The sequence below is a fragment of the Cladophialophora bantiana genome (genome assembly GCF_000835475.1).
Source record: "Cladophialophora bantiana CBS 173.52 unplaced genomic scaffold supercont1.8, whole genome shotgun sequence".
NCBI classification, from domain to species: Eukaryota; Fungi; Ascomycota; class Eurotiomycetes; order Chaetothyriales; family Herpotrichiellaceae; genus Cladophialophora; species Cladophialophora bantiana.
Window position 1 is genome coordinate 349,260 of NW_015971582.1, and position 27,138 is coordinate 376,397.

The window sequence follows — 27,138 nt, forward strand, 5'->3', positions numbered from 1 at the left end:
CTTTAATGAATGAATTCTCGACAGCCTGCTCTCCTGTAAATGTCAGTTTGTTATTGGCCAGCCTGGTCAGGGGGCGAGGGGCTTTCGGAATGACTAATATCCATCCTATGGCTTTTCCAATGCAACTCCAGGATCCTGCCCGTATAAATGCGGCCATGGGAACGATCTCTTCGCTGTGTTTCTTTTCCGATGAGATGATTATGAAGCGGAAAAACCAAGACACCAGATCTTGAACCCACGGGCACAACATCCATTCGCGCCGCTTACCCCTGGAGGCTTTTTGCCATCAACTCACACATACTCTCTCTCTTTCTCTCTCCTTCTCTCTCCTTGCCGAACTCTTCTTGTCATGAGTCATGACCAAGTTCGGCCGAACAAGGCAAATGAAGCCAATCAAACATTACGGGGAACCAGGATAGCAACGAGAATGAGAATCAGGTTCTCGGCCCTCGTGCCGCAGCAGGTTCCCGCGCTGCTGGCCAAGCTCGAGGCTCACCTGCCATATTCCATCCCGCTGTTGCGCAGGATCCAGTTCCACCTGCACCAGCCCGTTTCGCAGACGGCAAAGATCTTTGTCGCCATTGCTATTAATGATGGTGACGATGATGCTCCTGTGGAGACGGACAGGGGCGGGGATGGTGATGGGCAGATACATGACCGGAGGAAGAGTGAAGTCGGAAATGATTCGCGGGTTGTGGATCGGTGGCTGAGAGGTTCTTATGGGAGGGGCCACGATGAGAAGACCACGGCAGCGGCAGAGACAGAGACGGAGGCAGAAGCAGAGGCAGACTCGCAACCGTGGATTGCAGCGCACATCGACCTCGTCAACGCTGGACAGACCCAGGTCTGGGTATTCGCGAGCTGGGAGGCAGATGGACGAGATCCTTTCCCATCGTCGATGTCGACCTCAGCCTCAACATCACAATCACTATCACCGTCACCCGCATTCTCCTCCTCCCCCTCTTCTTCTTCTTCTTCCACCAACTCTTCCGCTTCCTCACCTGCTTCTCCAGTCCACGACGCCCTCGTGCGCGCTCTCTTCCACTACATCCGCAACGACCTCGTCCCCAGCCTCCCGACTTCCCCGCCAGACGAGTGGCTGGAGCTGCAGCGTACGGGCAAGTACCTCTCGACGCCCTACTCGCGGGACAAGGTGCTGTTCGGAACCGTCGGCGAGAAACTGTGGCGTCATTTTCCGCTCCAGGCCAGGACCAGGACCGATGCCGGGTACTGGAAGTATTTGTTCCGGGTCTTTGAAGGAGAGAAGTCACTACCGTCATCGTCGTCATCTTCGTTGTCGTTGTCCCAGAATCAACATCATAATTATGATGATGAGGGTGGTGGTGGTGATCGTGAAACAAGGACACCGCCAACCTCCTCCGGCGTCCCATCCTCCTCCATCCCTCTCCTTCCACCAGGCTACGAATTCGGCCCCATGCGCCCGTCAGACCTGCAGACCGTGCTGGACCGCACGCCCATCCCGCGGACCCTGGCCACGCTGCGCCAGTTTGTCTCCCTCGGCCTGTTCCACCGAGGCGAACAAGCAAGCCCCGGTTCCGGTCGGGGTCCGGCCGTCGGCTGGGGCTTCCTGGGCAAAGACGCCAGTCTTTCCAGCCTGCACACCGAGCCCGAGCATCGTGGCAAAGGCCTGGCGGTGGCGTTGGGCCGCGAGCTCTTGAGACGCCAGCATGTTGTGTCTCCTTCAGATGCCGCGGCGGAGGCGGGGGTGGAGGTGGAGGAGGGGAAAGGGGGAGAGATAGCACACGGTGAAGTCGGACACGGACACGGGAATATATCGAGAAAGCCGACAATACGCTCCTCCCCCAGCACCACCGGCGCCAAAACCTTTACTTGGGCCCACGCAGACGTCTCCCAATCCAACACGGCGAGCCGGCGCGTCATGGAGAAATTGGGCGGCGTGGCCCTGTGGATGGTCATGTGGACAGAGGTGGACATGGAGAAGATGCTGTCCTCCTCGGGGTCCTCGTCGTTGGCGTCATAAAAACTTCCAAGGACACGGCACGAGGATGCACGGGAGCGCGACGATGTAAGACGGGTACCTTGCGATGCTAGACAACCTATGGCGAGACGAAGAAAAGATGCGGCATGGTAAAAATATATGTACACATTTACACATATAAATAGCAGTATAATATATTCGAACACACTCTGTATAACTCGGATATTAAGCACGTATATCTATCTATGTATAGATGTCTTGTGCAGTGTGAATTCTGTAGGGGTGTTGGTGTGGGGTATTGATATCCTATGTATGTCCATTGTTCGTCACAAGTCGTCAAAAGGTTCTCCATATTCGGAGTCAAAAGAACAGCATCAACAGCAGGAGCGGCAGCAGTAGATCATTATGCAACTTGCAAGCCGCCCGCATACCTATTCTGTCATCCTCCCGTCATCTTAGACAGCCGCGTCGAGTCATCGGTTTGTGTCAACGCCGCGCATGCGTTAGGCTGGGCAAGGCTGGCTAGGCTGAGGATACTGGCAGCCAGTGTAAATCCGTCTGGAGTCATGACACCTGGCTCTTCCCAGTCATTCCTTCCAAAGCGATTGGTTCGTACCAGGCAAGTTGTAAAGGGTAGTGCGGGCTTCTACCACATTCCTAGTCCGCCTATACCTTGCCAGGAATCTCGTCAACTTCCTCGGTCCCGGCTGCTTTCAATTGCTCTTGGTGTTGCACATTTGCAATTGCCGACTGTAAGGCGCTCGTCAAGTCAATGTGGAAGAAAGGCCTATTCAAGCTGTGAACCACAGCAACTCTCTTGGTCGAGGTCCGGACGTAAGCCTTGCTATGACTAATCTGCTTCGACAGATCACCGTCCTGGCTGGAGCTCGTCGTAGAGTCATCCTTGTACTGCGCCCGCGTGATGTCGTCGGTTTTGGAGATGCCGCTACTATTTGGTCGTGAGCCGCCTTGCTCTTCGTCATGATGCTGACGAGACAGTCGTCGATTGGCTTCATCCTCGGCAGCTGCGGCGGCAGACGATGCACCGCCGATTTCTGCAACACTGAAGATGGGCTTCCAGCGATGCTGCTCTTCCGTGGGGACCGTGGGAAAGCCGAAGCCGGCAGAAGCGAGAGCTCGCTTCGTCCAACGGTTGTTAATGCAAGCAAGGTGCCACTGAACAGCTTCGGGGCTGGCATAGCGGTCGAGCTGGTTGCGGACGTCGATCAGATTCTGAACACTGGTAACGTCGACATTGTTGACGGAAGAGAAATCCAGAATGACAGCTTTCAAGGTCGGCAGGTGAGATCGGTCTGGTTCGGACTTGCCTCTTCGGGGGCCAGGATTGTTCCATGGGCGGTCTCCCGGCCGAGGCCATGAGTCAGGGTTGGTCCGCCGCGTGTGCTCAAAGATATATCGGACAAGATAGTCGGTGTAGTGGTTCGCGTTGGGGTAATTGAAGCCTTCACTAAATCGATAGATGAAGATTCCCGGATAGGGAGATTCGACATGGATGGACGGATTCGAGCCGTCGTGGTGATCCAGGGGAAGGAAGATATTTCGCGCGGCCTGGTCATCATCGGACATGCGTGGTTTGTCATGGAACTTGTCTTCAACCAAGTGGTCACCAATGACCGAATGAATCTTGACCTTCCCGACGAAGTGGCCACGTGCCTTGACAACTCGGAACAGAAGAACAGCAGCGCTGACAGAAATAGTGGTGTAGATGCCATTCTCGATGGACGAGAAGACGGTCACCAACACACCTGTGAAAAAGATGAGGACTTCCAGCGGCGACACGCGCCAGAACTGGTACACCGTGTTGGGAGGGGTGATCAAATCACCGACAGCATGGATAATAACAGCGGCAAGGCCGGCGTTGGGAATGTAGAAGAACATGGCTGGAAGAGCATAAATGGCTAGGAGTACCACTATGGCCGTAATAACACCGGCAAACGGTGTCCGTACGCCAGCCTTTGACTTGATGGCGGTCCGAGAGAAGGAGCCGGTAGCGGGATAAGCTCCCAAGAAAGGGCCAAGCAGGTTCGTGACACCTATGGCGACCAGTTCCTGTGACGGATTGATGGTATAGTTGTTGATCCGGCCAAAAGACTTGGAGATGGCAATGTGTTCAATGAGCATGACAATGACAGATGCCGGAAGCTGGTCCGCAAAGTAGCCGATGATGGTCGTGTCGATCGTTGGCACTGCGGCGTGTTTGAACCCACGCGGGACTTTGCCCAAGATACTAAAGATGGGCTTCTTGCGATGATGTCGGTTCGAGAGATAGCTGACCAGGATGTATACGCAAAGCACAAACGAAGTTCGCAGCGTGTTGAGGAAAAAGAACAGTTTCGCTCGGTTTGGGTATTTCTTTGCACAGCGGTTCAAGATGAATCGGATGAGATAGAGGAGGAATAGCGCCGTCAAACCGATAGCGGCGTCGAGTTTGGTGTGCCCGAGATACTTGAGGGTGTTGATCACAACCAAATAGGTTGAGGCACGAGTGTTGAATCCTTTGACCTTGATCCCCATCAGAGTGGGCACTTGACCGACAGCAATGTTGAGGGCAGAACCGGTGATGAACGCAGAGATGGCTGTCAAAGGAATGAAATCCACAATCCACCCGCACCGGACGATCCCAATAAAGCAGATGATGGCGCCTGCAATGATTGCCAAAGCGGAAGCAACAACGTGGCCGGGAACATCTGGATGCTCTGCCACGACTTTGTTGACGACATTTCCGGTAATGGTGGACATGACAGCGACAGGACCGATGGTGATGTCTTTGGAGGTGGCAAAGAACCAGTAGATCAGGACCCCCATGAAGGAAGAGTAGAGTCCATATTCGACGGGAAGCTCAGCGAGTTTTGCGTAAGCCATGCTCTGAGGCACGACCACGGCGCCGACCGTGATGCCAGCGACCAGATCCCCAATCAACCATTGGACGTTGTAGCGCAGAATCCAGTTGGTGAAGGGGAACAAACTGCGAAAGTAGACCAGCATATCATGTCCAGAGGGAATGAGATCTCGGACCCAGTCGATGCTTCTCGGCTCATCCTCGATATAAGAGTCAGCTGTGCTGACCGAGTATGTTGATTCGCCTCTGGTCACTGCATCTTTCTGTGCCTGGCGCTCGTCGAGGTTGATAGCGAGGACCTTAGCCAGCCCATGGCCGATCTTGGAGGAGGTGGCCGCCATCGTCACGCCTAACAAATCTAGTCAGAGATCTGAAAGAACGTGCTTCCTGCCAGTATACCGCAAAAGAGAGGGTGCCCAAGGTCGACCTGCTGAGAGAAGGTTGGAAAGAGAGTATATAAAGAAGAGGGGCTGTCGGAGTGGACTTTGCAGAGTTTGAATACCCTGGGTTGGGAAGATTGCTCTGGCGCGACTAGGGGGTCCGAGTCGGGTATGGATCTGGTATGGACCAAATGGACCGGGGAGGCCTGACCGCTGAGTGGCTAGATATGCCAAGGCTTATGGCGTGGTGGAAAGCGGCAGGCGGATAGGATTTGCACCAAAAGGCTAGGATTAGTGCGCTTTGTGGCTTGCAGTGTGCTTGGGTTTGCGTCGCTAGGAATGGCTAGATTTCCCAAGGCGGAGGAGATAGATGGAGCTGCGTGGTTGACACGTTTCGCCCAAGCGGTTTGGTACCGTAAGTTTATCTCCTTCGTATGCTGTGACCAAGCAGAAAAGAATTGATGTTCTTGGATCCAAGTGTGGGTTCAGAATGAAAGACAAGGAGTCCACGTTGTGGGAGCTCTCGACCTTGATGGTAGCCCAAGGGGAAAAGGTACCTGGGGGAGTCTACACCAAGAAGGACAAGGCAGAAATAGTATGAAGTATAAATATATGAGATGAAGGTAATGTAGAGGTGAGCGTGCCAGGTTTTGAAGCTATTCTCCGCCTAACGCAACCTTGAAAGGCAGCAGCACGCGAGGGACCATGTGGGCGGTCAGTGCTGGAACAAGCGAGATCTCAACTCGGCTTGGAGAGAAGGGAACGAGAAGGTGTTTGAGAATGGGTCTCGAATCGATCCTCAGGATGCTTCCTAGAGAAGGGCGCTGAAATTTTCTATTCGTCTCATTGGAGCAATGATGAAATGGACGGGGTCAGAGGCGATGGTGCAATCGAAGGCGTGATGGAACCCAAGGCACACTTCTCGGAAAGGCGACAATTGCAACACACCAGCCCTGCAGCTCATGCTCACACGCCCAGCATTACACCCCTAGCAATAGTCCATTGGGAGCACGGATGACGATGATGGACATGCGTTGAAGCAAGAGATCTCCAGGGTGGCGGAGAACAAGCAGCGGCTGTGGTTTCAAGCACACGAAGCATTTCTCAGAGCGACGACTCGGCGGCAAAGAGATATCGTGCGAGGTACCGAGTACAGCCAAGCCATCCAAGGGGCCATGTGGTTGTTGATGCCATCCAAAGCAAACCAAGCTTGGTGAGCACGAGAATAGACAGGTGGTGCGCCTTGTCCGACTTCAGGAATGCCCATGGCCCTGGCACCGCAGTCGCCATCAGCGAACAACGGCGGCGACCATAGATTGCAATTGATGATGACCATGATGATGATGATGTTGCTGACCCTCGTAACCACTGTCGTTCACCGGTTCGGGTCGATGGGAGTGTTCCCTCGTTTCGCCAGCCTCTTCGTGGGTAGACTTCGCATGCTCTCCGACGTCCTCGTATCTTTCGCAGCGGTGGGTGGTTAGCGGCGAACTAACTTATCACATTCGCCTCACATGGCTGCATGCGAAGGCTGGTCAATTCCATCATGTCTCTGCCCTAGAAAGGCCATCAACTCTTCTTACAGGAGCAAAATGGCGTGCTCAATGTGTCGCGGGTGCAGCGGTTGACATTTGTTTCGTCGATCAATGTGGTCCCGCTATTGCCTGCCAGGGCCCGCGGGTCTCCCGCCTGGCAATTTGTGGGCAAGGCTTGCCATCGTAGAGGAAATCTCTCGAGTCGGAGCCAATCATGGCAGCTGGTCCCCGGCGTGGGTTTGGCTAATTGCTGACGCGATTGACGCCATAATGATCCCATCGTCCATGGAGGTCTGGGACTGAATTTATCAGGGTTTACAGCTCGCCCTTTCTCTTCCTTGTATTGTCCCCTCGATCTTTTTCTGTCTGGAGAATGCGGTCTTTTTTCTCCGCCGATCACGTCAGCATGGCCTGCCACCCCATCGAGTTCTCGACGGAGGAGCTGTGTAGGAGGATATGTAGGACAAGATCGAAGGTGGTGCATGTGCAAGAGCTGGAGCAAGGTGCATGTGCAGCACGCTCGAGAGGGACAAGGTGAGAAGGGTGGAATGTGGATTGTTGGACACAAGGGACAATGCATGTCTGTGCGTGCCATGTTGACCGCTTTTTTGCGCCCAAGTCAGGTGGGCGACGAGCGTGGGTGTCGGGGGCCAAGCCTTGTTTTCCCATTTCCAACCACAAGCTTCGCCCCCACCAAGGCAACGAGTCAATAGAGCCCGAGTTCTGTTGATCTACTCGCTCCCTCGTACAGAAAGTCAAGCCCGCCAGCCTCAAACTCTCCTATTTTCGTCTGATTTTTGTCCTCGTGTTACCGGACATTTGACTTCTCGATAGCGTGATCCCCTGATCTACTATTACCCTCCATACTCCGTTAATACTTTGTTGGGCTGTGCCTACCGTAAGGATTTGCTTTTCTAACCGCATCGGCGGTTGGGGGTTGGAAACTCCGATATCTTGACGCCGTTGACGAGATTATGGCTGGCCCTGCTCACCATGGCCACCCGCACAATCAAGAGCTGGAACCCATGTGGCTTCGCGCTAGGTCGGTCCATCGTCCCCTCGGATCATCCGTCCGATCTGTTGTGAGATTGATGGAGATTGATATGATCCTCGTGCTTGGAAGTTTGCGGCGCTGCGGAGTCCGGTTTGGGCACTTGGGGTGGCCCTACGGGAGGAATGACGGCGGAGTTGAGTTACGGAGGTACCTCGTATAGTACTTGGTGGTTGGTCTAAAAAGCAATCCAATCTACACATGCTTCTCCCGCTCGGTAAATACTCAGTGCGTCTCTCCCTCTGCTGGCTCTTCGGTCGCCACCGTCATAACATACCGAGGACTGTTCTTGCATCCACTATCCACACCCCTCACGAGGTCTCACGTGCTGCAGCCCCAGACCCCAAGTCTATCGGGCATAATAGCAAGGCTGTCTAAATATGCGTGAATCGGTCAGAGCCCAAGACGATGTACACTAGACCCTCAGCAGGTCTGTTCATGCCCTCAGCCGAATAGAGACCTCCTGTAGGCCTTATGGCTGTGCGCACACCACAAGAGCCATTACTCCATATTCTGATACCTTTCCCCATTAAACGCCGGGAGTTTGACCGCAAGCTGTCCCTTTCCCAGTCCCTTACGCCGTACAATGCACCCATGTCCATGCTCCAGCGATCATGAGATCAAATGCAGGATAACCCCCCACGTTCGCTGATGCCCGGAGTCGTTTACTTCTTTCGTGCGTCAACTCATTGCGTCTGCAGTCCATTGTTTATTCTTTTCAGCGTGGTCACATTTGCCCACCGGGCGTTGGCGCTTCCCCGCTCCTTTACTGAGAAGCACACTGAACTCTCTCGGCTCCAGGTGGGATGCCATCTTCATCTTCATCGTCCATGCCAGCGGCACCATGAGCACGTGCTTGTTGACGGGGGTCGACATCTTCAAGGTCAAAATCTTCTACCATGCCGTCGGGAGGTGGCAGTTTCTGTTGCATGCGAGGCGGCAGGACTTGTTCAAGGAGCTCGAGGTTCTGGAGTTGTGTCTTGTCGGGGAATTTGACGTCGAACTGAATGTACAGATTGCCAAAATCGTGGTGTCTAAAGGACGGCATGCCTTGGCCCTTGATCACCTTGATTGCTCCTAGCAGGAAAGTCAGCATGAGAATACCAAGCTATCGCGGCAAGGGGCTCGATATGATTTTGAACTCACCAGGTGTGATAGGTTCGCCGGGATAAATGTTGACAGTCAACCACCGATCGTCGAGATGCTCAATATAGATCTGACCACCGGCCAAAGCAGTCAACAAGTCAATCTCAGCGTGATAGAAGAGATCGTCGTCCTTCCTCTGGAATCGTGGATGAGGCTTCTGTTCGATCTCAAACACGACGTCTCCTGCAAGAACCCCCGGCATCTGGTCACCCTCACCGCGGAACTCAATTTTGTGGCCGCTCTTGACGCCACGGTCTACATGGACGTGAAGGACCTTACGTTCCACCACCGTCTTCTTGCCCATGCAACGTTTGCATCGGTCACGGTCACGGATAGTTTCTCCCTCACCCTGGCAGTCGGGGCAGATGGTCTGGAACCGTTGAATCATGGGGCCCATTTGGCGCATCATGGTCTTCATGCCCTGGCCGTTGCAACCGGTACAGGTCTTGACCGCCCCTTCTTTGCCTCCACGGCCGTCACACTGCGGGCAGATGACCGACTTTTGAAGGGCAAGTTTGGAAACTTTCCCACGGTAGATATCCTCAAGGGATACTTTGTGGACATGGTGGATCGTTCGGGCTTTCTTTGGGCCAGTGTCGCGCATGCCGCCTCCAAACATGCCTCCAAATGCTGATCCACCGCCAAAGAACTGTGCAAAGAGATCTTCCGCGGCCATCCCGCCGCCTCCCATACCGCCTTGTTCTAGACCTTCTTCACCATACTGATCGTAAAGGCTTCGTTTCTGAGGGTCGGAGAGGACTTCATATGCTTTGGAAAGGTCTTTGAACTTTTCAGCCGCTTCTGGGTTGTGGGCATTCTTATCTGCTCAGGAGTCAGAAACGCTGCCTCTCAGATCGAGGGGCCGGATAGTGCTCTTACCTGGGTGGTGTTTCAGGGCACCTTTCTTGTAAGCCGATTTCAGTTGAGCCTCTGTGGCTGTAGGGTCAACCTGTGTTGAGTTTGTTAGTGGGCGACTGTTTCCAGCCTTTGCACAGGCACACAAATAAACCTACCCCTAGGATATCATAGTATTTTGTCTCCTTGACCATCTTGCTCGCTCGAGACTCTTGGTGAGTGTGGATGTTTACGAGGGTGAGGTGAGAGTCAAGTCAAGAAGGACGGAGGGATGTTGGTGGGTTGAAAAAGATTCGTCTGAGCGGGCTGCAGGAATTCTGGGAAAGGAGGTTTGCCGATCTGGCGGGCGACGCAGGCAGTGGTGGACGGGTGAATGTCCAACTAGTGTATGGAAAAGGTACCAAGAGATATGGAGTCAAAAGGGCCCCGAGAGCGAAAGGGAAAAGGCGTGGATTTATGAGGTCAAGTCGCAGGCAAACAATTGTATTGTTCCAGGTTGTTCAGGTTGTGAGGCGCGCGAGATGATCGGGTCGGGGAAGGTCTTAGAAAAAGCCAAGAGAAGAAGAGAACCAGATCGAATGTCGCAGATTCCGCCATCCCACAGACGGTGGGCCAATGGAATTTCAGATGAGGCTGAGGGCTTCACTTCGGCCACATCAGTTCTCGTAAGACTCCATCCGATCCCTGCGGGATCATGGCATTAGCATGATGAGCACTGCTGTTTCTTTCCGTCCTTGCCAGCATTCTGCAGTATGGTCACCATGGTGAAGTATTAACCGGGCACGTTTGCGACGCAGGTACAAACTATGTACGGACGATAAGCACATTCCGAAGATCTGCTACGGAGTGAAGACCCTGGCTCATCATGTCAGCCAATGACATGGATAGCCGGACTAGTTTCTAAACTGTGTTCGCCGTCGGACTTGCGTAACAAACACAAGTACAAGTACCTCTCGCCTCGTAGGCAGCCCACCAGAACAAGACCACACGCGTCTACTTCGAATAAGCCTTGTCCGTTGTCTCGACCGACAACGCCCGACACATTCAGCCTTGCCCATTTTTCTCAAGACGCCAATTCTCGGAGCGGAAAAACTTTAGCTGCTAGTTCGATCTCGGCATTGTGGTGGCGGCGGATGCTCAATGGCCCCGGTTCTCTCGAAGCCTAACCTAATGGGCGCCTAACGCCCCGTCACTATTATTGCCTAATGTCTCAATACATGGGCAACCCCAAAGCGGGCATCAGGCGTCAACTCGCCCTTCAAGTCCAAAATACCACACCTGCAGTCACCGACTAGCACAGCCGGACGAACAGCGCCTGGTGACTACAGCCGCGATGGGAAGGTAGGATCTTATTCAAACGCCCACATCCCACATTTTCCTGGCAGGTTGTCGACCTTCGTACTACAAATATACAGTAGGAGAACCATTTCCATGCATCGCTTGTCCATCGCTTATTCTTTCTCTTTCGCCCTTCCCTTTCCCAGAATCTCGTCTTCATTCTTTCGGCGAGACTATGAGTGAACGGTTCGCCACGTCTCTGCAGGTCAATGCGTACAAGTAACCTGAAGTCGTCGAGATGATTCCGAGTCCCTGCCTACTAGCCAACACAACTACTTACTTCTCCCAAAGACCAGGTGCAGGACCATGTCGGCTACCGCAACCATTACAAGTATATCCCGCCCTTGCAGATTCAGTCAGCTGACAGGTCAATAGACGTGTCCAGCAACCCCGTGCTACATCTAGCTTCAGTCTTCCTTGCGCCCCAAAACTCCCTGGCTGAGAAACAGACCTGTATCGGGACCCTTTATACTTCCTGCATCTCTGATTGCTTGCTTCGTCAGGCCGTGGAAACCCAACTTGATGCCCAATAAGGTCTAGTTCTCATATGCCTGAGCTCCAGCCAAGGTCTGCCACGTCGTGCCGCATTGAGCTTCCCATCCCCCCTCTCTGGCCTTGCAGATCTTATAAGACTGGCAATAGTCCTGACTCTTGATATCTGAAGTTAATACATCAAACTTGAAGGACAAGCTTCTCCCCTTGGCGTTATCCTGTGAACAAATATCGCCAGTCCTGTCCGTGGTACAGCCATGGTTCGCTCAAACCACAGCCGGCCCATTCCAATCCAGATCTGGGAGAAACATAAATTCACCATCTATGAGCTCTATGCAAGATTGCCCTTGGATGAAGTCATGGCTGAGATGCGACAGAAACACGACTTCGTCGCAACCGCGCAGCAGTACAAGCGACAGCTGGGGAAATGGGGCCTCCGCAAAAACGTCTTGATGGAATTGGAGGTTATTGACGACGAATCTATCGCCCGTGGAGGGAAGATCTCCCAACGCCAGATCAGCCTTGAGAGGAGAAAACAGCTGAAGAAGCAGAAGCCGTCGAAACCCAAGCCGGCCACGCCGCGCACCACACGGGCACGGTCGACTCTAAAGCGGAGGGCGATGTGAATTTCAACGGCACAAGACGTCCAACATGGCGCCTGCTCAAGAGGGAGTGAAATGGAGAGAATCTCGAAAGGAAGAGTTCTAAATGACCTCTCAGGGACTGTTTCGGTGCTGCTCTATTTCTGGAGCTGGTACCCGATGTTCTAAGGCTCACTAGCCGACGAGTAGTGAAGCAAAGACTTTGCCCGCGAGACGCCAGGAAATCAATCTGCAACAGCATACAGAGTGCCCACCCACAGTTCGTATAGACTCGCACTTTCCGAAGGCTATATACGACCCAACCCCCTAAATCGCACCATGCCAGTCTCAAATTGGCTCTCGCCGGACAACAAACGGGCAAAACGAGCAGGACCCCACGCTCTCTTGCACGCGGCTGAGACAATGGTCTGTTTTGTTGTCCTTGGGAAGAATGACCAGCACAAAAAGAAACCCACTACTGACCTCAAACGGGCAGATATCACGGCGGAGAAGGGGAGAGGAAGGGAAAAAAAGAGCCCGCGAGATCCAGACCCCAAAATGGTTTACGTTCCGATTTATGCCTTCACCCTAGTTGTGACTGAGCAAGGCGTACCCCTCTTACTTGCTTCCCTAGGCGTGAGGGAAATCGAGTATCCTATTGCCATGGTGGGTTCACGAGGACCATTCCGGACGCAAGTATCTCCCAAATTCTGGTTAGGTTTGCTTTGATACTATCTCGGTCTATTTCGACCCCTTACTCGAGAGCATCTTGAAATTGACCGTACCATAGCTTGGATATACCAGAGGCAGAGGCAGAGGCGGGAGCGATGGCCACGGCAGGACGTTCACGCCATTTGATGTTGAAGCACCTAAAATGCACCCTGAGAGTTCCTGCACATTTCCAGCCTTGGTTTCTCGTTCTCATGACTCCCACCCCTCCTCTACTCTGCGCTCTTCGCCCGATCCAATCAATGGGTCAAACGTGCGTAAACCTCAAGATCAAGCGATTACTCCTGGGCTTTGTCGTGTACGCGTCCACTTCCTCGATGCCCTCATCGTCCACAATCTCCGTGGCCCAGTTGCTGTATATCGCCGAGACGAGCAACTTGATCTCCTGGATGGCCAGGTGGCTGCCAATGCACATCCTGCCGCCGGACCCAAAGGCCCAGAACCAGCGGTGCATCTCCTTCAGCTGGTCCTCCGAGGAGTGGGGGGGCAGCCAGCGCGTGGGCAGGAACGTCTCCGGGGCAGGGAAGACAGCCTCGTTGCGGTGCAGCGTGTACGGCATCGCCGAAACGCGCACGCCTCCGGGGATGTTCGAGTAGGACCCCAGCGTGCTCCCGCCGGGGACATGGGGGGAGATGCGTGGTTCGATGCCCGGGATGGGCGCGTGCAGACGCAGCGTCTCCATCAGGACGGCGTTCAGTAACGGGAGGGCGTCGATTTGTTTCGGGTCCGGGAGCTCGAAGTCCAGCGCGGGATCCGAACCCGTGGGCAACGGCCATTTGATCGGCGGCGTCAGCGTCAGCACCTCTTCACGAAGTTGCTTTTGGAGGTCTGGGTTCTTGCTCAGTTCCCAGTACAGGTACGTCAGGGCGATGGCCGAGGTCTCGTGGCCCGCGCCGAGTTGGTCCAACATTTCGCTGTAGATCTCCGCAGTCGTGGTATCGCCGGCGTCTTTGCTGTCATGTAGTTCGTCGTGCCGTGTGGTCGGCAGGATGACTTCGCCGGTCGCCTTTCCCGCATTTGGATCCTTCTCGCGAAGCTTCGTGATGCCGGTCTTGAATTGTTTGTAGACGACCGGCTCGTCGCCAGGGTATGCGGAGGCCGAGTCGCTTGCTGCTTCCTGTGAGAGAAAATCGTCGGCCTTGCGGCACATGCCGGCATTCCAATCTTCAAGGAGGATGTTCGCCTCGTCTACGAAATACGGCACGACTTGCAGTCCGAGACTTCGCGTCAGCCTCTTGAGCCAAGGAGCTTCGGCGGAGAAGAACTCATAGTCCCTACGACAATGGTACTGATAAAGGATATGCCTCCTGCTTGTCAGGTCTTGGGTGAGATTCGTCCCCGCCGACAGGCCAAACTGATACGCCGACATGAAATCCATGGCAAAGGCATTGTTCATGTCATGCACGTCCGTGGGCTCGCCTGTTTCGGAGAGTTTCTGAAGAAGAGGGAGATAGCGAGTCGAGAATAGAGTGTGTGAATTCGCAGCGACTTGTGGAGAAGAGGCGATGTAGGACTTTGAGTAGACGTTGGCCATTGTCCGTTTCTTCTGCGAATGAGGACCGTGATGGATTGTAGAGAACATGTTCATGACCCTGGCCAAGTTTGTCAGTTTTCTTTCAACATTTAAAACCATCCACACCATAAGGGATCTTTCTTTACCCGTAGGAGCCAAATCTCTGAGGATACCAGGCGTGCTTTTCCCAGGAGCCGGCATATATGGTCTTGATGCCGTTATCCACACAGTTGACGCTCAATTCGTTAGCGCCCATTCGGACAACGGACCCGTACTTCAAATGGGCAGCATATGTCACGGCGTTATTTCTCTCCATGTAACGCTGATAGGTGATCCAGGCATCTCCAAAAATGGGGATCGACCAATGCGCAGAGGGAATATGCCGTAAGGGGTGGAAGAGGAGAGGACGAAGAATGAATTTGTATAGGGCGAGCAGAGCCAGCGAGCCCAAGATCAGCAAGGCGAAGACTGGGAGCGCCATCCTTTTTAGATGATCATAAGATGAAGCGGCTCAGAGAAAAACGGTGGCAGGAGAATGGATACAAACGAAAAACTGGCTAAGTGGAAGTGATGCCTTTCCTTTCTGTCCAAGTCACCGCTCGTTTGATGCCGTTCGAACTCAGTGAAAGAAGAAGATAAAGTGAACTTGGCAGTGGAAGATGGGGCTTGGGGCCACTCGAAACCTCACTCGACGAGCGAGAACTCCTGTTCTTCAACTGGATGGCACTCGGAGATGTGAGAAGAATCAGTCATGAAAATTGATTTATCCATACCCCTAATGTTAAGAGTAGGCGAGGAATATAGTCACTGCCATTTCATCAACCAAATGTTGAGGTCGGACGCGCAACTCCGTATGTAAGTGTTGGACAAATCCGTGATAGCGTAGAGCGAGGAGAAACGATGTCGACTTTCCAGGTTGAAAGATGCGGTCCAGACCGAACAAGACGAGGCGAGGGCGACGGAGCACCAGGGGCAATGTATGAGGCAGCACTCAAAGCAGGGAAACATGGGGAATTGGCTTTTGCAGCATCTATGAAGCGCTGGAAATCTTGTGCTTGCCTTTTCCTTCCATGGTGTCTGGCTCAGTCCCGTCGTCCTCGCCCTCGTCACTGCTCGAGAATTCATCTTCGTCGTCAAACCCTGCGAACCGCCGAACTGCTTGCTTGGGCTTTGGCAACAGATGGGCGGGAATTTTGAGTCGATTCTGCAGCACCCAGATGGCGTCGGCATCTCCTGCCTCAGCTTCTGATCTAAGCCGGGACATATCATCTTGATCCAGCTCCATCACATCTTCCTCGTCGCTATCTTCGTCACTCCCAGGACCGGAGCCTCCGCTGCCGCTGCTGTCACCTTCTTGTGCTGGAGGCCCCTTTGCCTCTTCTTGCTCTTCGCCTGCCAGCATGGCCATTTTAACAGCATTCCGCACATTCTCTCCAACCTCTTCTTTCGTTTCTATCCACTCGTCACTGAGTCCTTTCCGCCGGCCGTCCGGTCCCTTACCTGCTCGCATGTCGGCCTCCCTCTGCTCAGCCAGTTCGATGACCTGTTCCCACCTCTTGCGTCTTTCTTCCTTCTCCTTTCGGTCCATTTCCGGCTTAGTAGCCAGATATGCGGCGAGATTTTTGGCCTCTGCGATGGTCCGTAGCCTTCTCCCATCGAGACCGCGAGCACTTCCGGACGCAAGTTCGGCATTTTGACGTTTCTTGCGTGATGACATACGGCCACCAGCCGCTCGGAGCTGAGAACCAAACCCACCTTTCCCTCCAACCAACGGGGCAGATAGTCGGAGGGGAAGCAGAGAGCTGCATGCGTTCTCGGGACATGATGAAGCGAATGCCAATTCTCCGACAGTGATCGTAGACGAGGGACGTACACATTTATTGAGGGTCGAGGTCAAAGTCAGGTGCGTTGTGTCTGGGAAATTAGGTGGGAGTAGCTCTGCTATAGTGGCCAGTAACTCTGTGGCGGTCGCAGAAGCTGGCAAGGGTAGACAGATTGTATGGGGAAGCGACAGGCCGGGGAAGGTGTTCAGCAAGACGTTGACGACGGGCTCCATCTTGCCAGACCCTCTCCGTGGACTTGCGACAAAAGTAGCTAGGGACGCAGGAGTCGAGAGAGGAAGACGGGGCGATGGAGGCTGCTTTCGGAGTAATGAAACTGACTTTGTAAAGGCGTGGATAGTGGCTTGTTTGAAATTATCGCAAATCACCTTTTTGCTGCGCCGAGTCACGCAACAGATGGTGATGGTGCCTTGCAGCAAGGACCATGGGCCAAGGTTGGGGGGGCACCACGGGGTTTAACCATCAGCCTTCTAGCTGGATCGGGGCAGGGTCTTGGTACTAAGGGGGCCCTGGGGCGCTCATTTAGGTGGCTAGTGGCCAAAGCCGTTAGGCTGTCAGTGTTGGGAGCTGCAGTGCTGCACCGGAGATCAAGACGTGCAGCTTTGGCGGGCGAGCGAGCAGGTGTCGTCTTCAAACTTCGGAAACTTCATCAAGCGGGAAACTCTTCAAACGCGTCGCAACGACAAGACCAAGTGAATGATTGATCATTCTATTCCAACACCCTCTCACTGGACACGCTGAGAACCACTCCTCGATCTCTCAATCAGGTATCGACCTCCATTCGAAGTTATCCACTGCCCCAGCCCATGAATATCTACGAGAGAAAAGGAGACTCTCGTGTGCACAGGCCCCTAGGTTCGATCCACCGATTATCATCGCGAGGCCACAGCCCCGGCCACTGTGAGATCCGACCAACATTGTCGACGAACTACTGTCCAACCTCATTTACTGCTTGCGACGTGTAGAGGCATTCGACCTTTCTTACCTAATATGCCCTGGCAGCCGCTGCCTCTGTCGTATGCGGTTGCCATATATCCTTTTCAACCGACATCGTCTCCCTCCGAACTTCCTCTTCAAATTGGAGACCAATTATATGTCATCGAGGAAGGCGGCAAAGATGGCGCTTGGTGTCGAGGGTATTTGGTTGCGCCGCCCACCTTGCTGTCGGCCTTGAGTCCTGGTGTCAGGACCGCCGCTGACGCCCGTGTCTTCTCTGGCATCTTCCCGAAGTGTTGCATCGAAATTCGAGAACAACTTGGCCCCGGTGTCGAATTTGTCGCCCAGCCGGGCCAGCCAAAGCCCCCGGCTCCGGTGCCCATGCTGAAAATTGGCGATGAGTCTCCGACCTCAAGCACTGAGCCATTGGTGGATGAAATCACCTCCTGTTTGCGGGAATGGTATATTCTGCATCTCCCCGAGTTGGTTCTGCGGCGGGAGTATGATGTTCTGGACCAAATGTCGGACATCACCACACGACTCGACTACGCCAGGCGGGAATTATTGAACGATGTTCTCACCACTCAGGAGAGGCTCCGAGTCCGCAGGGAGGCAGTCTGGGACCTAGTGCGAGGCAACAAAATGCTCAGCGGCGAGGTCATTGTTCGTGACCCTGCTCGACAAGGCAGACTATTGACTTCACAGGACTCCGCCATAGAACTGGCAAAATTACAGTCAGTTATGAGTGTGTTGGATACCACCCCCTCCGAAAAGTCCAAAGCAACGTCGCTCCATCATTGTCTCCTCGAGGCCATGTCAGTTGCTGGCTCTGACCTGGAGACGGCAACACTGAGTCTGACTCTGTATCTAAAGGATGCAGACGGCAACCTCAAACCCTTCTCCGAGACGTACAGTTCTGTTGCAAGTTCTAAAATGAAGACACTTCTGACGGATCTAAGCACTCGCGACGTGGGGACTGATGATCGATTATTCCTTATTGTCAAAGTTGTGATTCCAGAACCTCCTCGGAAGACCAAAAAAAGAGCAGCAGAAAGACCGCCGTCAAGGAATGGGACCCTACTTGGCCAACGGCAGCTATCTCTGAATAGGCGGAGATCCAGCTTGATGTTTGGGAGGCGACGGAATGCGGAGCGACCTCAGCCTGGTCAAAATGGGAGAACCACTCCCCAGTTCCAGGAAAGAGCATCAACTCCGTCGACAATTGAAGAAGAGGAAGATGGCCAGAGCAAGCCTGTCGGTCCACCTGTTCCTCGGACCATTGGAGTGGGAGTTTTGGACATTGCAGAGATCATCAGAGACGGCCAGCCACGAGAAGAGATGGTCCCTATATGGTCTGCATCACAGCGGGACGATGAAAAGACCGGGCAATCCAGCGCTGTAGCAGCGCAGCTCCTTGACAATCCCGGAAAGGCTCTTGTTCTGTCCACACCAATCTCCAGCGTCACTTTCAACCTGACTCCTTATACTGCCCCCGAGGCAGACACCCTGATCAAAAACACGCCCACGTCAATGCATATGATCACCAAAACCCAGAAGATGGGCTTCTCAGAGGCACCATCCAAACCACGGTCAGACATCTATCTAACCTTGGGCAAAGCAGTGATAACCCAAGGCTCCTATTTGTCTCACCCGGAGGTGAACGTTGCGCCAATAAGAGCGCACTCACTGCAGAACCTGCAACTGACCATGGAGGTACGCGACAATACGGGACGGCGTGTGGAGCATTGTATATTTCCATCTTCGAACGGTGCGGGAGTTACTGCCTTCCGAACGAATGCCGTTGAGCTCGACCACAAGTGGGATCAAACATTATGTTTGCGAGTGCCAACCGAAAAGGTACCAGAAAGTCACTTGGTTCTGAGTATTGCGGATGCTCCAGAGTTCCCTTTTGCTCTGGCTTGGTTGCCTCTGTGGGACAAGCAGGCCTTTATTTCCGATGGCAAGCACTCGCTGATCTTACACGCCTACGATAAAATCACGTCCAGCATCGTCCAAGGCCGCGGTGCATATTTGTCCCTGCCCTGGAACAACGCCAACTATAAGACCATCCATGAGGGTTCCTTGGCTACAATTGCCTCCCTTGAAGTCTACACACTCCTCTGCAGTACGGAATATTCACAGGACCGAACCCTGGTCAGCCTCATCAATTGGAAACATCAGACGTCGGTCCAATTGTTAGATATCCTACAGAAACTCACTTTTGTCCCGGAAATCGAAATCGTCAAGCAGCTTCGGGAGGTCTTGGACGCGTTATTCGGCGTCCTTGTGCACAAGTCGGGGGAGTCCAAGTTTGAGGACTTGATATTCAACGATATTGTTTGGGTTCTTGGAATTGTCCATGACCGACGGTTTAACCTGGGCCCTCTGATTGAACAGTACACTGAGAACCATTTTCGCTTCCCCTATGCTGCATCTTGCCTGATTCGCAGTTTCACCAGACTTCTGCAAAGTGTTTCAGATCCCCAGAGCGCCCGTGATATGAGAGCATTATTCAAGGTCGGCAAAAATTTCATGCGGATCCTGATCGTGTCCTACCAACAGCGACGCTTTGGGTCGCAACTCAAAGACAACGACGAGAAGCATTCTACCTTCAAGGAAGACATGCAAGCAATCCTCTTCGGACTGCAGATGATGATGCGCAGTGAGACTCCGGCTCTGGTCGGCAGCAAAACCCTTCTTGTACAGAAATTCCACGACTGGCTTCCAGAACTGCTGCCAGCCTTCAGCAAGGAAGAAGTGATCAAAGTGGCGGTTGACTTCATTGACGCATGTGACGCTGCCTCGGGGAAATTGCTTTTGTACAGAATCGTTCTGATCTTGAACTACACCAAGCTGGACCAAATCTGGGTAGATGAGAAAGACCGGAATCTGCTGGTTAAGAACTGCGTCAGGTGGCTTTTGCCGTATTGGACTCCAAACAACCGGTCAGACAATTGGCACGATCAGGTCCGCTTGTGTTGCTCGGTCGTCGCCGAGCTCACACGATTTCCGACTCCTCACCTACACGACTTCATGCCGAAACTCATCTCTGCTTACAACACCATTGCCGACGGACCGCCAGCGAGACGGCGGTCCCTATCCTTACTGTTCTCAGATTCCTATCCGTTCATCAGTAAACCATCCGAACACAATGATCAGTTTGACGAGGCGCTCCTAGAACTCTCGTCTCTCATCTCCACAATTGTAAAGTTGAAGCTCGCACCAAAGCTCAAACTTCAAGGACAGGATCTCACCGAGTACATTCTCTCCACCCTCATGGTGCTACGATCTCTCCTCAAGAATGACGCGTTTCCCTCGTCGTGGCTCAGTCTGCACATCTACCACCACTCATCCGCCCTCACGATCTTGAACCACCTCTCGTCGCTCCTCATCTCTTCCTACCTCCCTACACCAGAGGACGCAGATAGCTTCGACATGCAACTGTGGAAAACCTTCCTCGATACTCTCCTCAAGCTCGTCTCGTCTCCTGCTCTGACGCTCGAGCTCTTTCCCGAACAAAAACGCCGCGCCGTCTGGAAAATTGCGGGCGACGTGCGCCAATACGGAGCCGACCTGTTACGCAAAGCTTGGGAGAGTTTAGGTTGGGAAGCTACCGCCGACGACCAGCGACGATACAATATCCGCAGACTAGGAGGCTATCAAGTGCAATACGTGCCCAGCCTCGTGGCACCTACCATCAGTCTTTGTCTGAGTATGCACGAAGGCCTCCGCAAGGTTGCGGTTGAGGTACTGCAAACCATGATTGTGAGTGAATGGGCATTAAGTGAAGACCTCGAGTTGATTGAGACCGAAATCATCGGTGCGCTCAACTCGATTCTGAAAGCGAAACCGGTGACGGCGAACGAAGCTGTCAGTCGAAAGATATTCATTGCGGAGTTGCTAGAATTATTCTCCACGATTGCGAACCAGCCGGACGATGCATTGTGGACCGCGCTCGAAGAGTTGGTGGGCACCATCGAAGAGTTGGTCGATCTCCTCACCAGCACCGATCCAGAGGAGGAACAGTATTTGAGGAGTTCTTCGACAGCCGCATCGAACCACAACGGGCTTGCGCACAATGATCACCAACGGACCGGCAGCAAGGATGCAGACTCTCAAACGTCGGAGGCCAAAGAGCTCGCTCGGGCGAGGAGAAGCATTGATGGCCTGTCGCCATCGTCTCAGCAGCAGCGACACCAACACGGGCGCGACCGAGAGTACGGCGTCCACGCGCTGGAATGTTATAAGCAGCTCGCCGAAGAGTACGAGAGGAATGGAGATTATAGGCGGTTGGCCAAGACACATCGGGCGATTGCAAGAATTCACGAGGCGAGGGCGGCTAATCGGTTTGGAGGGAGGGAGGCGACCGTGAACGGGTCCCGGGTGGGGACGAGGGACGAGGACGGGGAGGAGGATGAGTTGTAAAGGCGTGCGCATTGTGAGGACAAAGGAAGCGGCGCGTTGGAACTTGGGGCCTGAGGAGTAGGAGAAACCCTGGGAAAGGTCTGGCATTGGATGGGTCTGATGCCGTTGGGGATGACCGATTCGAGAAAAGATTGGTGTTTGCGTTCTAGGAGCGACCTGGCTTTCAACGATACCCCGATCTGTTTCCTAGACACGATGGAGGGCGTGGAAATGGAGAGGCTTTCGTTCTTTCTCGATGCTCCTAGTCACTTTTCATTTTTTCTATTATGTGTATGGCTTTTACTTCTGCCATGATTTCAGATAGCCGATAAAAGCCTCGATAGACCTGTCCCGTCTTTTCTTAGGACTGCCGGGCTCTTCCTTGTCCCTCTTCTCTGAAGACACATTGACCTGACCGAGCAGACAATCTCCAACATCACCGCTAGGCTTTTACCTAGCCCGCTCTGCTCTCGCAGGCCACGGTACCAACAGGATACACAATGGTCATGGGAGTTTGTTGGCGTTGTCTGTCAGTCATGCACACGCCCACGGAGATCATCCACTCCACTCACAAACTCCATGTCCTGCATATACTGGGTCGGGCGTTGATGGGGACGTCGGCATTACTGCAGGATCAGGATCAGATATCGTGAGACCCGAGTCTGTCAGTGGAGCCCAACGAGAAGGCGCAGAGGACTGAGGACTCGTAAGAAAGGCAAAGGAGAGGAGCTCGGTGAAGCGAAGCGTGGTTCGGCCGAGGGGCCCTATGTTTCTGCCTCCGACCAAGCAGGAGTCCGTTACTACGAATCAGGAGGACCGGGAAGACGGTGAAAGCGCAGCAACAGGAGGTGGATGGAATAGATAAATAGAACAGCGACCATGTCCCTTTCCCATTTCCTTTCCCATTTTCCCATTTTCTCATCTCCGCCTTCGTTTCCTTGCCCTTTCCTCGCGCCTTGGCGTCTCCCCCTACCGAGACCCTTTTCGAGATTTATAGGCCGAACCTACATATACCTCGCTCGTTTAATCGGCCGACAGGCGGACCGCCCAGCCAACTTCAGTCGCCCGCCCGGAAGGGATTCCGTGCTGATTGATAAGATAATCGGTGGCTCCAGGAACGTTGATGGTGGATGCGTCTCCGCAAGCCGTACGGTCATTGAAGGATCGATTGAAAACTAGAAAAATACCGTGAAGCCGGCTCTGCGTCCATGTCTTCCACACCTACATCTACTCCGGCGACGACCGGCTCTAGACCACGCGCCCTCAAATCCTCCGGCATGTCCTTCCTCCGGAATGTCAAGACCTTCCTGACGCCCTCGTCGTCGCAGTCGCATCTCCCGTCCGCCGCGCCCGGCTTCACCACGGCAAAAACCGAGTCCGACCTGTTCCCCCCAACCGACCCTGCGGTCGACGGCGAAGAGTGCCTCCACGACTGCGCGTCATGCACCGTGCACTACCCCACCAAGTTCTCCATCGACGAGACGGACAGACTCTTTGGCCACGTCAAGGGATTCAACGTCCATCTTCTCGTCGGAACGGGCAAGACGGATTGGGTCAGGGATGTCACTGACGAAAAGGGCTCGGTGATGCAGGCCATCGGCAAGGTCGGCTTGGACCTGAGCGGGAAACGGGGCAGAGTGATGTTGAGTGCGAGTAATTTCCCCTCGGGGGAAGAGTGTCACGGCGAAGAAGAGGAACAGGGCACCAGTGACTGCATGCTACTGCCCAGCTGGGTGGTGGTTGAAAAGGTCAAGCCGAGTCAAGCGGGGGCTCTAATGAAAGAGGTTGTGGAGAGAAGTGTCAGAAACGACATGGCGGTGGGCGCAAAGGGCGCAGAGGTTAACGGCAATGGCCACCTGCCATCGCCGGCAGGAGGACGAGACCAAGCTCTAGGAGCGCAGAACGAACAAGAGCACGAAGATCTCCCTGATGTGTCTGGCTTGCAGATTGGAGGTGGCGCTGAGGCATCACAGCAACAGAGCTCGCAGCTAGAGCAACAACAGTCATCACAGCATACGACGCTTGACCCTGCACCGCTGCCGCCGTCAATATCCTCGTCCTTCCAGGTCCGCCCGATACCTCATTCCTACCTAATCCTCATGTGCAGCCAAAAGACCCGCGACGCGCGTTGCGGCCAATCCGCCCCTCTCCTCCGAAAAGAATTTGAACGCATTCTGCGACCGATGGGCCTCTATCGTGACCTGCACGACGATCGACCTGGTGGTGTGGGAATATATTTCATCAGCCACGTCGGCGGCCATAAATACTCTGCCAACGTAATGATTTATCGAAGGCAAGGACGGAAGAAACGGGTGGGGGGCGACGAGATGGACGTGGACGGCGAAAAGTTGGAGAAGGAGGCGGTACAACTAATTTGGCTTGCGAGGGTGAGGCCGGAAGACTGTGAAAATATTGTGCGATATACGGTCTTGCAGGGCAAGGTCGTCAAGCCACAGAGGCAGTTGAGGGGTGGATTCGATCGAGAGAGAGGAGTGACGAGTTGGTAGAGTCCGGCTTGCAAGAGGGACGCACAGCATAGCACACGGGTTTGCACTGGATTGCATTAGAATGGCCATAGACGAACATAATGAAGGCCTGGGACGGTTGCTTGACATTCTGCAGCTCGTCAGTATCGACCTTTGAAGCAGGACGGCGGAGTATTATAAGTTTGCGTGTATATTTTCAAAGTTGGAATGTAGACAATAGTCTTGGTTTTGCCCAATGATCATGCCTCGACGAGGCTCAAATACACCAAGCTTGGGAATAAGACGTCTCCCCTACTACCTCAGCCCATCGAGCTGACAAAGTCCCCGTTCGGAGACCCGAGGTCGCCAGGATCTCAAGGGCCTCGTCCCAAGAACCGAGCTCAGAGAGGGCCGGCCGCGAGGCAAAGGTTTCGGAGGGTTGCTCTCAGTTCTGTCGACAGCGAAAGTAGACATCAATGGGGGTGCTTGTTAATGGCTCCGCAGAATTAGTCGAAAACGCCACGGACGCTCGACCATAAACTACCGCGATGGGTAGGCAGGGATCGTCCGCGACACAGAACTTTGGGATGAGAGAAACGAAAAAGAAGAAAGAAAGCCAAAGACAACAAGAGGATAGAAAAGTCTCGAAAAAACAATGCCAAGAGTTCAAAAGAAGCTAATATGGATTGGGGTTAGTGCAGATGGATTGCCTCCGCCCTCAGCAGCCCAAGTTGGTTCAGAGGTTTTGCCTGCGGCGGTGATCCTCGTATCTTTCATGCCCGCCCGCCCTCTCTGGATTCATTGTTGCCTCTTGCCAAATTTCCAGCAACATCGCATTCAAACATGGCTGCTCCCGCGGATATTGAGCAGATGAACAAGCTCAGAAAGACCCTGGGTCTCCCCTTGTTGAGCGTAAGTGGACAACCTCCACAATCATCTGAAGGACCAACATTCAAAGAATCCAAAAGAATCGACGAGGACGCCGACAGCGACCAAGATGGTGAACCCGCATCTACCCTAGAGACCCGCGAAGCCGCCGGGTATGACAACTGGAAACAACTACGCGAGGAAGAGAAGAAGCGCATTCTCCGCGAACAACGGAAAAAGGAAATCCAGAGACAACGAGATGCCGATGCCAGGGCCAGGAAGCTCGAGGGCAAGGGGTTGGGAGACGTCGATGATGACGGCGACCTCGATACGAAGACCTGGTTAAAAGGCCAGAGGAAACGGCAGTCTAAAATCGAGCGGGAACGTGCTGAGCGATTAGAACGAGAGCTTGCGGAGCGTGAAAGAGATGCTGCTGTCGAGTATACCTCCAAGGATCTTGCTGGGGTACAGGTTGCGCATGAAATCGGTGATTTTGACGAAGGCACGGGAGAACAGATTTTGACGCTGAAGGATACCGAAATCGGCAAAGGCGATGACAGTGAGCAAGAAGATGTGCTGGAAAACGCAGATATTGTTGCGAGAGAAAAGGTCAAGGAGAAATTAGATCTCAAGAAGCGGAAGGTCTACGATGTCAATGATGACTCTGAAAAGGGAGTACTGTCGCAATACGATGAGAGGAAGCGAAAAGCTTTCACCTTGGATGGCCAGGGCGCCACCATCGAAGAACGCGAGGCAAAGCGGCAGCAAATCGGCGAAAAACTCAAGAATACCGTCAGCTTGGACATTCTAAAGGCGGAACCTGTTTCGGATTACTTGGAGATCAAGGTGAAGAAGCCGAAGAAGGAAAAGAAGAAGTCGAAACGCCAGAAACTCTTGGAGGAAGATGACGATATCTTTCCTCCACAAAATGGGAGCAATGGTGACGCTATGGAAGTTGACTCTAGAAGCGCCGCAGCCGCTCCAACCCGGTCTCGTGTCGCCGAAGATATTTTGAACGATGACGATGATCTTGCAAGTGCCCTTGCAAGAACCAGGGCTGCAGTGTTAAAGAAGCAAAAAAGAAAGCCAGAAGATATCGTCAAGCTGTTAAAACAAGAAGAGAACGATGAAGCTGAAGCTGAAGGAGAAGCCAATGGCGGTCTCGTTCTGGACGATACAACGGTCTTCCTCGATAATTTATCTTCGCGGCCGCAGGAAGATCAGCCGGTACGGGACGTGAAGAAGTCTGTTGAGAAAGCTGAGTCAGAGAGCCCTGCTCCGCCGATGAAGCACGAAGATGAAGATCATCCTATGGGGGAGACTTATAGTGGGATTGAGAATGAAGAGGAGCTCATCGATCGAATCAAGCGCGAGCGCTCAACCGTGACGCCAGAAGTACCACCCACGGGCCTTGAAGAGGAAAAGACACTCGATCAGGGGATGGGGGCGGCCCTCAGTCTTCTTCGACAACGTGGCCTCCTCAAGGAGAGCGATGCCACGGACCGCAACACTCTTTACAAAGATCGGCAAAAATTCATCATCGAAGCGCGCTTGCGCGAGCATGAAAATGAACAAAGAGCTCGAATGCAGCGCGAGCGAGATCGCCAGTCGGGCAAATTGACAGGCATGTCTGTCAAAGAACGAGAAGAACATGCACGCTGGCAAAACACCCAGCGAGAGCACCAATCGTCCATCCAGGCTGCCGCCACCTTCAACCGAGAGTACAAGCCCGACGTGCAGATCAAGTATGTGGACGACGATGGCAGGATCATGAACCAGAAGGAAGCCTTCAAGCACCTGAGTCATCAATTCCACGGCAAGGGTAGCGGGAAGCTGAAGACAGAGAAGCACCTCAAGAAGGTTGCGGAGGAGAAGAAGCGTGAAGCGACCAGCATTCTGGACAGTAGCAAGGCGACAGGAATGAGCAACGCACAGGGCACCATGGGCAAGAAGAATAAGGAGGCTGGCGTAAGGCTGGCCTGATGAGGAGCGTGCGGGATGGTCCTAGTGGTGCATGTGTCCGAGCTGTGGAATGCACCGTGCAACCTGTGTAACCTACAGAGGAGTCGGGTTCTTCGCAAGGCTATGGTTCCTGAGAAGGGAATGCTGGCAACGTTGGGGGAAGAGAACCGATCATTGGGCGGGCTTTGCTACTCCGAATAGCTGCAAAACAAGAGAAGCTTTT

The 27,138-nt window shown here is 53.6% G+C and overlaps 9 protein-coding genes across 9 annotated transcripts; 5 read left to right on the forward strand and 4 right to left on the reverse strand.

The window, feature by feature from the left end:
* Window positions 1-349: 349 nt before the first annotated feature.
* Z519_05777 (uncharacterized protein) lies at window positions 350-2,002 on the forward strand (the record flags this gene model as incomplete). Its single annotated transcript, XM_016763517.1, has 1 exon — window positions 350-2,002. One exon carries the CDS (start codon window positions 350-352, stop codon window positions 2,000-2,002), a length of 1,653 nt encoding a protein of 550 aa, XP_016619841.1.
* A 624-nt stretch (window positions 2,003-2,626) lies between these two features.
* Z519_05778 (uncharacterized protein) lies at window positions 2,627-5,161 on the reverse strand (the record flags this gene model as incomplete). The annotated part of the gene is made up of 1 exon (XM_016763518.1): window positions 2,627-5,161. The coding sequence occupies one exon, from the start codon at window positions 5,159-5,161 to the stop codon at window positions 2,627-2,629; it is 2,535 nt and encodes an 844-aa protein (XP_016619842.1).
* A 3,391-nt stretch (window positions 5,162-8,552) lies between these two features.
* Window positions 8,553-9,981, reverse strand: Z519_05779 (chaperone DnaJ; the record flags this gene model as incomplete). The annotated part of the gene is made up of 4 exons (XM_016763519.1): window positions 8,553-8,863; window positions 8,933-9,757; window positions 9,812-9,881; window positions 9,946-9,981. The coding sequence occupies 4 exons, from the start codon at window positions 9,979-9,981 to the stop codon at window positions 8,553-8,555; spliced, it is 1,242 nt and encodes a 413-aa protein (XP_016619843.1).
* A 1,893-nt stretch (window positions 9,982-11,874) lies between these two features.
* Window positions 11,875-12,243, forward strand: Z519_05780 (uncharacterized protein; the record flags this gene model as incomplete). Its single annotated transcript, XM_016763520.1, has 1 exon — window positions 11,875-12,243. The coding sequence occupies one exon, from the start codon at window positions 11,875-11,877 to the stop codon at window positions 12,241-12,243; it is 369 nt and encodes a 122-aa protein (XP_016619844.1).
* Window positions 12,244-13,174: 931 nt separating this feature from the next.
* Window positions 13,175-14,921, reverse strand: Z519_05781 (uncharacterized protein; the record flags this gene model as incomplete). The annotated part of the gene is made up of 2 exons (XM_016763521.1): window positions 13,175-14,519; window positions 14,587-14,921. The coding sequence occupies 2 exons, from the start codon at window positions 14,919-14,921 to the stop codon at window positions 13,175-13,177; spliced, it is 1,680 nt and encodes a 559-aa protein (XP_016619845.1).
* Window positions 14,922-15,470: 549 nt separating this feature from the next.
* Z519_05782 (uncharacterized protein) lies at window positions 15,471-16,496 on the reverse strand (the record flags this gene model as incomplete). Its single annotated transcript, XM_016763522.1, has 1 exon — window positions 15,471-16,496. The coding sequence occupies one exon, from the start codon at window positions 16,494-16,496 to the stop codon at window positions 15,471-15,473; it is 1,026 nt and encodes a 341-aa protein (XP_016619846.1).
* Window positions 16,497-17,271: 775 nt separating this feature from the next.
* Z519_05783 (uncharacterized protein) lies at window positions 17,272-21,642 on the forward strand (the record flags this gene model as incomplete). The annotated part of the gene is made up of 1 exon (XM_016763523.1): window positions 17,272-21,642. One exon carries the CDS (start codon window positions 17,272-17,274, stop codon window positions 21,640-21,642), a length of 4,371 nt encoding a protein of 1,456 aa, XP_016619847.1.
* A 1,187-nt stretch (window positions 21,643-22,829) lies between these two features.
* On the forward strand, window positions 22,830-24,128 carry Z519_05784 (uncharacterized protein; the record flags this gene model as incomplete). Its single annotated transcript, XM_016763524.1, has 1 exon — window positions 22,830-24,128. The coding sequence occupies one exon, from the start codon at window positions 22,830-22,832 to the stop codon at window positions 24,126-24,128; it is 1,299 nt and encodes a 432-aa protein (XP_016619848.1).
* Window positions 24,129-24,929: 801 nt separating this feature from the next.
* On the forward strand, window positions 24,930-26,936 carry Z519_05785 (uncharacterized protein; the record flags this gene model as incomplete). Its single annotated transcript, XM_016763525.1, has 1 exon — window positions 24,930-26,936. The coding sequence occupies one exon, from the start codon at window positions 24,930-24,932 to the stop codon at window positions 26,934-26,936; it is 2,007 nt and encodes a 668-aa protein (XP_016619849.1).
* Window positions 26,937-27,138: the final 202 nt, after the last annotated feature.